Consider the following 11,729-nt stretch of genomic DNA (forward strand, 5'->3'; position numbering starts at 1 on the left):
GCAGACAGGGACCACTGAAAATCCCAAACCTCTGGGAGATCGCAGACCTAAATTTCATCTTCCGTCCTGGTTGGGGCCCATGGGTGCATTTGTTATGCTGGGGTAAGGCTATAGTAATAGTTCAGGATGTCTAAAGGCCACCCTATACTGTAATTGAGTACAAAGTGGTGATAAATGTATTTTTTGAGGCATCCGGGCAGAGCTCACTCATCTTGGTCCCACCCTCGAGGAACTTGTGGTATAAGAAGCTCCTCCCTGTGCCCAGTCACCTGCCCCTCCACATCCACAATACATCCACTTGTTTATGGCGGTGCTAATTTGTCTGGAATCTCGCATTGCTGGGTGTGCTGACATTATTCATAAAAACCTCTATTTAAATCCATCTATGCCTTTCAAAGAAAACACTTTTCGGCTTTTTTTCTAGTTGCCTCGGTAGAGAATCTTTGAAGTAACTAAAAAATCTTTCACAACCGGTTAATGCAAAATCTGAATCTGCTCTTTTGCTGAAAACACCCGTCGGTGAGAAGAAGCGGATTAGACAAAGCAGGAAAGTGATGGCGGATGAGCCGTAAAGAAGACATTTCTGAGAAGCCCCCCTGGTACTGCTCTCCCGACTTCGAGATAAAGTGACAAGACTCCTCCAGAAAAGCCAGGGTGACCCGAGCTGGGCCAGCTGAACCCAACTGTGTCCCTTTAAACTCTACCTATTAACACGTGTGTGCTCTTCACACACACACAGTCATGCCTCTCTCCACCCTGTTCACTCCCCACTCCCTATGCACTGAAAAGGGAGCTGGTATCGGAAAATTTCTGGACAGCTCGACAGTCTTTATTTCTTAGTTTCTTGGCCAAATATTTCATGGGGTCGTCGATTCTAATCCTAACCTGGATCGATCAGGACGGGGGAGGGGCGGTCGGCTATGAAGGGGCAAGCGATTTCCAACTGACATATTTTTCCTTTATAAAAGCAAATCATTAAAACGCACTTTTTCATTTCTAAATCTTTGCAGTTTATTTTAAATATTTTTGTGCCGTGGATCTGTAAATATGCGCCGAGTGTCCCGTCGTTGCGCGCCACCAGATTAAACCCCAATCGATATTCCGCCGCTCCCGACAGAGGCCTGAAGCCAAGTTTTATTTTGGATAAGGATCTGAGCGGCGCTATCGCCGTACCTCTCCTCGTTAATTCGGCTTTGTGTATCTGTTGATTCAATTAGCTTGTAACTGCGGCTCTGAGACTGGCGTCATGGCAACGTGTAAGCAGACGGAGTCCGCTAAACGCTTCGCCGTCACCTGGGATTTTCTTCACAATTTTTCTGCCCGCGTTATATAACTAATCGCAGCGCACGGGGGTCAGACTGCAGAGCGGCTATGGTGGGAAGAGGGAGCGGAGCGACGTTTTCATATTACCTTATAACGGGCGCCGGGTATCGTTCTACAACGTGCTCTGTGACTGCGTTACTCAACATTTCACCTGCTACGTCAAGGTCTTTGTTCATCCGACCAGCTCACCTCATTGCTGGGGTCCTCTAACGGACCCCCCCTCACACTATATCCCCTCACTTTATTAACAGCTACCACTTCTGCTGGGAAGCTGCTCCTCTTATCTTCCACCCTCTCTAAATTCAGGACAGCCATATGTCTGTCCCGTGCATGGTTTTTGTTCCCTGACTTTAAAGACTTCTCCTCCTACCCGAGCAGGAAAATTGGGGCACAGTGTCCCCTCGCTGGCGGTGGTATGACCGTGGCCCGTTCTGTGTCCATTCCGATCAACCGTAATAGATGCCTGTTCGGTCCCTGGCTAGCCATAGGCTTTTGCTGGCGGGTACGGTCTGTTAATACAGACAGGAGGTTTATACTGATAGCGCGAGCTGACACTCTTCAGAAACTGTCTCTAAGCTCTTGAGAATCGTCTTTGTATCTTTCAATAGCTGCGGGTAATCTGCCTCGGGACTCGGAGGAAGGGCTGAAGCGCAGTTTTCCACTATACTGACGCCTGCGGCAGGTAAAATATTGCTGTGTTTCAGGGGGAAGCTGTTTTCAGTTGCACTCATAACTTCCTGCTGCATTTTATAATCACTTCCTGCTCAGGAAAACCATGAGTAGATCAGAGAGTAAGACGGAGGGAGCGGGATCTCTGTAGCAAGAATTATTCTCAGGGGCCCCCAAAATACTATAACCCCACATCTGTTAGCGTAATGACCCCCAGACGCTTACTACATGTATATAGAAACGTAAACCTATATATAATATATATATATATATATATAATATAGTCCCCCAAAAAGAGCGGAGTAAACCAGTGGCGCAGACATACCCCTCTGCCAGGCAAAACCAACCCGGGGGGGGAATCCCAGTCTGCTTGGGGATGGAAGGGTCCGTGTGATCTATGGAAATGATACCAGACACCGCTTACTGATAATAGATTGCAAGCTCCATGACTGAAAGGCTTCCATCCATTGGTGTTCTCTATTACTACATACATGCAAATAAACCTGCATCCAAGTTAATGCCCCAGGCATCAGAGATGGGAATAATGCGTCCCTATACCTATAACACGCGTGTCACACACCCCTGCATTCAATATAATGTGTATAACACATTCCGGCCGCTCAAATGCACATACATGTGCTATAAACATGCATGTGACCACCCACCCTCACAAAACTGATCCAGATCATTAGAACCTGCAAGTAACATGTCTGAGGGAGTTACAGAGGGGGGCTTGGAACATGCGACACCCCCCCCCCCGTGTACCGAGGGGGGCTTGGAACATGCGACCCCCCCCCCCCCCCGTGTACCGAGGGGGGGCGGGGGGCTTGGAGCATGGGACCCCTCCCCGTGTACCGAGGTGGGGCGGGGGGCTTGGAGCATGCGACCCCCCGTGTACCTCGGTACTCGGTTCCTCTGTACAAAGGGACTTTCTGAGCTGGATTCAGCACCACGAACCCTGGACAGCGACCCAGCACTAGTCTGTGATACCCCCCTACCCTGCCTGTGATACCCCGATATCGTGCCTTTAATACCCCCCCTCCGCAGCCTGTAACACAGGACAATACCCCCTTTGTTTACCCTTCGCTGCCTCCCCTCTCTGCTGCGGGGGCATAATTGGTCTTTATCTGACCCCTTATAGTATTGGGGTGCTCAGTGATACCAGCAGGGTCGCCCACTAAATGCCCTCACCAGATACCCCGAGATGTCTATGAACCTGCCGGGACAGATGCTGGGGAAGCTTGTGTTACCTTCCAGGCAGCAGATCCTCCACAGTCCCGAGTGGGTGAGGTCGCCCTTGCTCTTTGTGGTCTGGCTCTGGCTCTCGTCCTGGGTGATGTTGGTCCCGTTGCAGACGTGAGCCCGGGAGTAGAGCCAGTAGTCCGTACCGATCGCGATGGTCATGAGGCTGAAGGCGGCGAACGCCCCCACGGTGGTGAGCAGCATCTGGACCCCACGCTGACACCAGCCCATGAACCTGCGTGGGGCAGGAGCCGGGGCCCCCGGGAGCTCAGGCACAGGATCTGCCCCTCTCCGGGCAGCACTTTGACAAGTGGCAGCGAGAAGCAGCGGCTGGGGGCTTGAGGGGCACTCACACCACGCCCCTGCCCCTCTCAGCCAACCATAGCCGCTATGCTAATTAGCATGTGGGGGTCTGGCTGGCTGCTGGAGACCCCCAGGGAGGGCAAGACACAAGAAAACAAGACATCCCCGAGCAGGAGAGTGGAGGGGGCAGGGGCAGTGAGGACTTTTTCTCACTTTTTTTTTTCCTCTCTTTTTTACTTACTCTCATTCTCATCATCTACAGTAATCTCTCCTTCCATCCACTCTGCCCCCCCACTCTTGTTACAGTTCTGTCACTCTCAACATCTCTCTCTCTCTCTCTCCTTAACTCTTTCACTGCTGGACTGCCTCAGGTACCGTGGTGCTCAGTCCGTGGCAGATTTGTGAGACTCTGTATATGTCAATATATAAACAATAGCTGCAAATCTTGCACATGACATCATCACATGACATCGTATGCGGGTGAATGTATTCTCTGTTGTATTAGTCCTGTTGATACTGGTTAGGTGACAGGGGCCTTTTAACTGCCCCCCAGGTTAGAGTAGGGACTAGATGGAGTTCCTTATGACTGTTGGTGGAGTGAGGAAGGGCTTTGGTATAATACAGAGTCCCGTGCAGACCTGTCAAGGTGTATAATGCACAGAGTCCCGGGCACCGGTGTTCCTGGCGGAGGGGTGGGCTGACTGACCAAAATGCAGGTGAAAAACCAATAACCTGGGAAACTTAAAACTCTGGATTCCATTAAAAGTCAAATCCAAGCTGCCTCCGCGTCTCGCTCGGTGTACCAGCTGGGGAGGAAGAGGGTTTTTCTTCCCTGTGACTGTTGAGCTTGTGACATTTTAAAACTGTAGGGTATTTCTCTTCTCTTATCAATTAAGAAACAATATTGCAGACGCAGATGCCAAGAACTTTTACCGTAGGGAGCGGGAAGACAGAGAGACGGACCCCCCGGAGGACATCTAAACAATCTTCTCTGTGCAGACCCTCATCTTTGGCTTTTATCAGAATAAGACGTTTGAATGACAAGAAGACGAGCCTGAAACGTCTGGAAGCTCCTGGGATTCATCTTCATTTTCCCAGCTTGTGCCAGAAGCTTTCAGAGAACGTCTGGTGGCCTCTCCTGGGGAAGAATCTAGAGATCTAGTTTGAGGAGCGCCTTGTGCCCATGGTTGGGCGGGGAGGTCCCCGAAATATTTCAGGACTGATCCTCAAAACCCCTAACCATGGATAATACAACCGTCCATCTACGTGTCGGGAGATCCTGAAAACCTGTCCTGTAAGAAGGTCCACATCAAGGAACCACCATATGGAAGCTAAATGTCTATAAAGAGAAGAGACCCCAGTGAATTACCCCACAATCTGCGGTCATCTGGGGGCGTTTAGGCTTTTTGTTTGAAATGTTTTTTAATGATCCCAAAATACCAAAAATATTTATTGCATGTAATTGTTTGGGAGCCAAAACCCTGGCAATGAATGGGTTAAACCGCTCAGGCTTCACGTGGACTGCGCAGCTGGATCCCTGCATTGTTTTCATGTAGTCCGAGAGACCGTCATCTGAGCCTTAAACTGTCAAGTCTTCTTAAAGTCTCCCGGCTTCCGCGAGCTTCCCGCTCCGAGCCGCTGCCGATGTGACAACGCCGCAAAATGAAGGATACCCTGAAGCTACAGAGAATCCGTGTAACTGGACGGCCCCACGTTTCTGCCTCCGTCATAGCTGATTATTGCAGGTCCTGCTCACGTTGAGTAATTTAATCTAGAAATGAATCCTTTGGTTATTCCGCCCCTGGAGATCTGGTCTTTTGACATTTAGAGAAGATCTTGGGGATCTATAAAGTGGGATCACTAGCTCTCTGTGTCCTCCTGGGATCTGCTCTTTAGACCCGATCACAATACTCTAGGGGAGATCCCCCCATTCTTGGTATTCTGGTAACAGGTCAGCGATAGGGCCGGCCGTCTCCCAGCTGCTTGAAGTGGTCAAGGATGGCGGCATTGAGAATATTCAGCGCCCGATAATAACAATGTATCCGTTCTCTGCGATCCCGTCAGGTTTGTGTTACTTTGTTACAGTGTTAGCTGGCGAGCGGCGGGGGCGTTCTGGGTTTGGGTTATGACTAATGAGCCTCATGCCGTGTGTTTAATGCCAGTGAAGTCACGTAGTAAGAGCTGCCTAATCCTGTATCTGCCGAGGCCCGTATGGGAGGCCAGTATCGGCTTCTCGTAGTGTATCGGAGGCTGGCGTAGTAAGCGAGGCCGGCTTCTCGTAGTGTATCGGAGGCTGGCGTAGTAAGAGAGGCCGGCTTCTCTTAGTGTATCGGAGGCTGGCGTAGTAAGAGAGGCCGGCTTCTCGTAGTGTATCGGAGGCTGGCGTAGTAAGTGAGGCCGGCTTCTCTTAGTGTATCGGAGGCTGGCGTAGTAAGAGAGGCCGGCTTCTCGTAGTGTATCGGAGGCTGGCGTAGTAAGAGAGGCCGGCTTCTCGTAGTGTATCGGAGGCTGGTGTAGTAAGAGAGGCCTGCTTCTCGTAGTGTATCGGAGGCTGGCGTAGTAAGCGAGGCCGGCTTCTCGTAGTATATCGGAGGCTGGCGTAGTAAGCGAGGCCGGCTTCTCGTAGTATATCGGAGGCTGGCGTAGTAAGGGAGGCCGGCTTCTCGTAGTGTATCGGAGGCTGGCGTAGTAAGCGAGGCTGGCGTAGTAAGAGAGGCCGGCTTCTCATAGTATATCGGAGGCTGGCGTAGTAAGCGAGGCCGGCTTCTCGTAGTATATCGGAGGCTGGCGTAGTAAGCGAGGCCGGCTTCTCGTAGTATATCGGAGGCTGGCGTAGTAAGTGAGGCCGGCTTCTCGTAGTGTATCGGAGGCTGGCGTAGTAAGCGAGGCTGGCTTCTCGTAGTATATCGGAGGCTGGCGTAGTAAGCGAGGCCGGCTTCTCGTAGTGTATCGGACGCTGGCGTAGTAAGCAAGGCCGGCTTCTCGTAGTATATCGGAGGCTGGCGTAGTAAGCGAGGCCGGCTTCTCGTAGTATATCGGAGGCTGGCGTAGTAAGAGAGGCCGGCTTCTCGTAGTGTATCGGAGGCTGGCGTAGTAAGTGAGGCCGGCTTCTCGTAGTGTATCGGAGGCTGGCGTAGTAAGTGAGGCCGGCTTCTCGTAGTATACTGCAGCCTGCCGTCCTGTTCCCATTCCCTTGTTGTAGGGACTTCGCACACGTGACAGTCCCGTGTCACAGGCGTGTAGCTATGAGTGTTCAGTCCTTTGTGATCATTACTTGTAGTCAGGAACACACCACTGAAACCCTGAAGCGTTAATTGGCTGGTGGGCTGTATGTAGAGGCGAGAGGGGGGATTACTTTAAAAGTGACAGGACTCCTAACTCTGGGGCAGGGCTGTCCTCGTATGGCCCTCAAATGCCCTTACGTGACCCCGTGTGGTAGTTTGCAGTTTCCCTTGTGAATTCAGTGTGAGCCTCGCAGCCATACATAAAATCATTTAGTCCTGTAGTGATCTCCGCAGGATCATGTGCCGTTTCACTAAATATGTTTTTCTCTCTCTGCAGGTGGAGGACCCCCGGTGTGTCCCGGGGGGGGCAGCCCGGTGTCCGGGGTGGGGGGGGGACAGCCCGGTCCGAGGCAGGCACGCACGAATCAAGGTAAGGAGTCACTATGTATGACACCGTGTTCTGGGATCTGTGATTCATGCCACGTTTATTCCACTTCCTCGCCTGAATGTGAAACGCGTAGAACAGGGTTTTTTGTTAAAATAACACATTTTGTGGAAATTATAATAATTTGGCACCTCTCTTTAACCCCTCATTTCCATGGAGTCTGATTAACGTCTCGGCGACAAAAAAACTGACTTAACCCTTGTGCTGCCAGGGGTACGGCCATGCCCTGACTGCAGACACCCTACGGCATACAGTGGGTTAATGAGCGGGATTTGTGTCTCTGGGGATCTCTTAATCTGGAAATGTTAACATCTGAGTAAACGAGGTCGCGGACAAGTGTTATAGGGTCTGCGATGCACCTGAGACCCCCCAAAAATTAACCCTTTATTAGCCCCCCACACAGCTCTAATAACGATCATTATGGAAACCGTGACCTGTCAGAAGGTAAAGATATTCTGAATGGAGTCACCTGTGTTCAACCAGGGATTCCATCTGTGATATAGCCGGGAAACCAGCACCAATCAGAACGCTCAGATATCATTAAATAAGAAAAGACCTCTGAGAATCTGCCCCTTCACCACGAGCCTAGTGTGCGAACTGTGACGTCCCGGGTATTTTCACTCTCAGGCATTTGCCCGGGGGTCAGAGACGTGTCGGAAGATGGGCCGGGGGGTGGAGGGTCGCCGGGAGATGCGCCGGGGGGCACCACGGAGACGCCGGTAATGTGTATTTGCCCCATCGTCTGTGTTAAAGGCTGGACCTCCTTCCCCTGGTCAGACGTGAATTACACCTGGAAGGCGCTACCTTTCTCTGTCAGCTAAATGTCAGAAAGCTAAACAGAGATGTTTGTAGTTACTGGATTTCACGCCGACTCCCACATTACCTTTCCTGCGAAAGTAGTACAGGCACAGTGCAGCCTACCAGAGGAGGTGGGGATGCGTGTAGAACTGTTGGAGGCCAGTTGTCTCAGGTTATAGACCCTTCCTTCTCTGCTTTGGGAAGGCTGGTGGGTTTTATTTACACAGTTCTAAAGAGGGACTGGCTGAAGTAAACAGGGGCACTTGGGTGGAATGCCAAGCACTGTGGCCCCGGGCTGTCTGCATTATTTCCCGGCTCTCGTGCTGAATGCGCTCTGCTTTCTGCCCCCCGGCGGCTCAGCTGCTCCTCACACGCAGGCTGAGAATTCCTCGCCTGACACTAGAGGATTGTGAGGCTGCGAGAACATCTGTGCCTCCCGAGGAGGCGGCCGGGCGCGCGGCACAAACACATCACTGCCCCACAGAGCTTACAATCTCACATACGGCCCACAGAGCTTACCATCTCACATACGGCCCACAGAGCTTACCATCTCACATACGGCCCACAGAGCTTACAATCTCACGCACGGCCCACAGAGCTTACCATCTCACATACGGCCCACAGAGCTTACCATCTCACATACGGCCCACAGAGCTTACAATCTCACGCACGGCCCACAGAGCTTACCATCTCACATACGGCCCACAGAGCTTACCATCTCACATACGGCCCACAGAGCTTACAATCTCACGCACGGCCCACAGAGCTTACCATCTCACATACGGCCCACAGAGCTTACCGTCTCACATACGGCCCACAGAGCTTACAATCTCACATACGGCCCACAGAGCTTACCATCTCACATACGGCCCACAGAGCTTACCATCTCACATACGGTCCACAGAGTTTACCATCTCACATACGGCCCACAGAGCTTACAATCTCACGCACGGCCCACGGAGCTTACCATCTCGCATACGGCCCACAGAGCTTACCATCTCACATACGGTCCACAGAGCTTACCATCTCACATACGGCCCACAGAGCTTACCATCTCACATACGGCCCACAGAGCTTACCATCTCACATACGGCCCACAGAGCTTACAATCTCACATACGGTCCACAGAGCTTACCATCTCACATACGGCCCACAGAGCTTACCATCTCACATACGGCCCACAGAGCTTACAATCTCACATACGGTCCACAGAGCTTACCATCTCACATACGGCCCACAGAGTTTACCATCTCACATACGGCCCACAGAGCTTCAATCTCACATACGGCCCACAGAGTTTACCATCTCTCATACGGCCCACAGAGCTTACCATCTCTCATACGGCCCACAGAGCTTACCATCTCACATACGGCCCACAGAGTTTACCATCTCACATACGGCCCACAGAGTTTACCATCTCTCATACGGCCCACAGAGCTTACCATCTCACATACTGCCCACAGAGCTTACCATCTCGCATACGGCCCACAGAGTTTACCATCTCGCATACGGCCCACAGAGCTTACCATCTCGCATACGGCCCACAGAGCTTACCATCTCACATATGGCCCACAGAGCTTCAATCTCACATACGGCCCACAGAGCTTACCATCTCACATATGGCCAGATCTCCTGCCTCATACCATTTGCGATCCCTGTCCCAATATTCTCCTTGTGAGCCAGCAAGGAAATTGGGGAGGAAAAAAGCGTCACACGTCACATTTATCTTTTATTTTTTTGTAATATTCCTGATGTCACCGCACGGAGCCGCTAAGGCGATCGGGTCACTCACCTGCCCCCCCCTGTTTGTAATAAATTGCACCTTGGTGTGTAATATCTACTTTATTATATACAATGCATCAAAGCCTGGCTCGAGTTGCTATAGTAACAGCCCTCTGCAGTGATATTGGGAGGCAGGAGCGGATGTTTGTTGCTTTCTCACAATGTGTTCATGAGTCTTCCGGAATCCGTTTTTCCTCCCCGTCTGGTTATTCTGCCCTCAGCTTCCCGTCTCATGCACTTTAATCTGGTTCTTCTGTGATAATGTGACTATAGAGTGATACCGAGTATCCGCGACCTCAGCTGTCAGCAGAGGAAGAGCTCCTTAAAACTTCTTTCAATAACAATAATGTAACGTGTGGGATTATTTCGCCTCGTGGAAGCTGAGACCGGGGCAGTCTGTGGCAGAGCCAGCGTTATCAGTTTTCCCCACCCCCTTACAAAGTCGGCTTCAACCAGCGACTTAACAAATGGGGAGAGATAAGTAAGAGAGGAGGAATAATCCTGCCGCTCCTGTGGTACATGCGTGTTGGAGGGGGGTTCTAATACATATATGTTGCTGATTTTGACCTGCGGCCTGCACGCTGCTTTCCTCTTCCCCGCTCTATCGCCTGCTCCTTACCTCTTCCCCGCTCTATCGCCCGCTGCTTTCCTCTTCCCCGCTCTATCGCCTGCTGCTTACCTCTTCCCCGCTCTATTGCCCGCTGCTTACCTCTTCCCCGCTCTATTGCCCGCTGCTTTCCTCTTCCCTGCTCTATCGCCTGCTGCTTTCCTCTTCCCTGCGCTATCGCCCGCTGCTTTCCTCTTCCCTGCTCTATCGCCCGCTGCTTTCCTCTTCCCCGCTCTATTGCCCGCTGCTTACCTCTTCCCCGCTGCTTTCCTCTTCCCTGCGCTATCGCCCGCTGCTTTCCTCTTCCCTGCTCTATCGCCCGCTGCTTTCCTCTTCCCCGCTCTATCGCCTGCTGCTTTCCTCTTCTCCGCTCTATCGCCTGCTGCTTTCCTCTTCCCCGCTCTATCGCCTGCTGCTTTCCTCTTCTCCGCTCTATCGCCTGCTGCTTTCCTCTTCCCCGCTCTATCGCCCACTGCTTTCCTCTTCCCCGCTCTATCGCCTGCTGCTTTCCTCTTCCCCGCTCTGTCGCCCGCTGCTTTCCTCTTCCCCGCTCTATCGCCCGCTGCTTTCCTCTTCCCCGCTCTATCGCCCGCTGCTTTCCTCTTCCCCGCTCTATCGCCTGCTGCTTACCTCTTCCCCGCTCTATTGCCCGCTGCTTACCTCTTCCCCGCTCTATTGCCCGCTGCTTTCCTCTTCCCTGCTCTATCGCCTGCTGCTTTCCTCTTCCCTGCGCTATCGCCCGCTGCTTTCCTCTTCCCTGCTCTATCGCCCGCTGCTTTCCTCTTCCCCGCTCTATTGCCCGCTGCTTACCTCTTCCCCGCTCTATTGCCCGCTGCTTTCCTCTTCCCTGCTCTATCGCCTGCTGCTTTCCTCTTCCCTGCGCTATCGCCCGCTGCTTTCCTCTTCCCTGCTCTATCGCCCGCTGCTTTCCTCTTCCCCGCTCTATTGCCCGCTGCTTACCTCTTCCCCGCTCTATTGCCCGCTGCTTTCCTCTTCCCTGCGCTATCGCCCGCTGCTTTCCTCTTCCCTGCTCTATCGCCCGCTGCTTTCCTCTTCCCCGCTCTATCGCCTGCTGCTTTCCTCTTCTCCGCTCTATCGCCTGCTGCTTTCCTCTTCCCCGCTCTATCGCCTGCTGCTTTCCTCTTCTCCGCTCTATCGCCTGCTGCTTTCCTCTTCCCCGCTCTATCGCCTGCTGCTTTCCTCTTCTCCGCTCTATCGCCTGCTGCTTTCCTCTTCCCCGCTCTATCGCCCGCTGCTTTCCTCTTCCCCGCTCTATCGCCTGCTGCTTTCCTCTTCCCCGCTCTGTCGCCCGCTGCTTTCCTCTTCCCCGCTCTAT

General features: G+C 52.4%; 1 protein-coding gene across 1 annotated transcript in view; it reads right to left on the reverse strand.

The window, feature by feature from the left end:
* LOC149281887 (voltage-dependent calcium channel gamma-4 subunit-like) overlaps positions 1–3,465 on the reverse strand; it is a 14,005-nt gene extending 10,540 nt beyond the window's left edge. The window contains exon 1 of the mRNA XM_089498876.1: positions 3,243–3,465. Within this exon, the coding sequence (XP_089355002.1) occupies positions 3,243–3,465 (223 nt within the window). The remainder of the gene's footprint in view (positions 1–3,242) is intronic.
* Positions 3,466–11,729: the final 8,264 nt, after the last annotated feature.

Source organism: Sceloporus occidentalis, unplaced genomic scaffold, assembly GCF_023333645.1.
Source record: "Sceloporus occidentalis isolate IW3139 unplaced genomic scaffold, rSceOcc1.0.p SCAF_126, whole genome shotgun sequence".
NCBI classification, from domain to species: domain Eukaryota; kingdom Metazoa; phylum Chordata; class Lepidosauria; order Squamata; family Phrynosomatidae; genus Sceloporus; species Sceloporus occidentalis.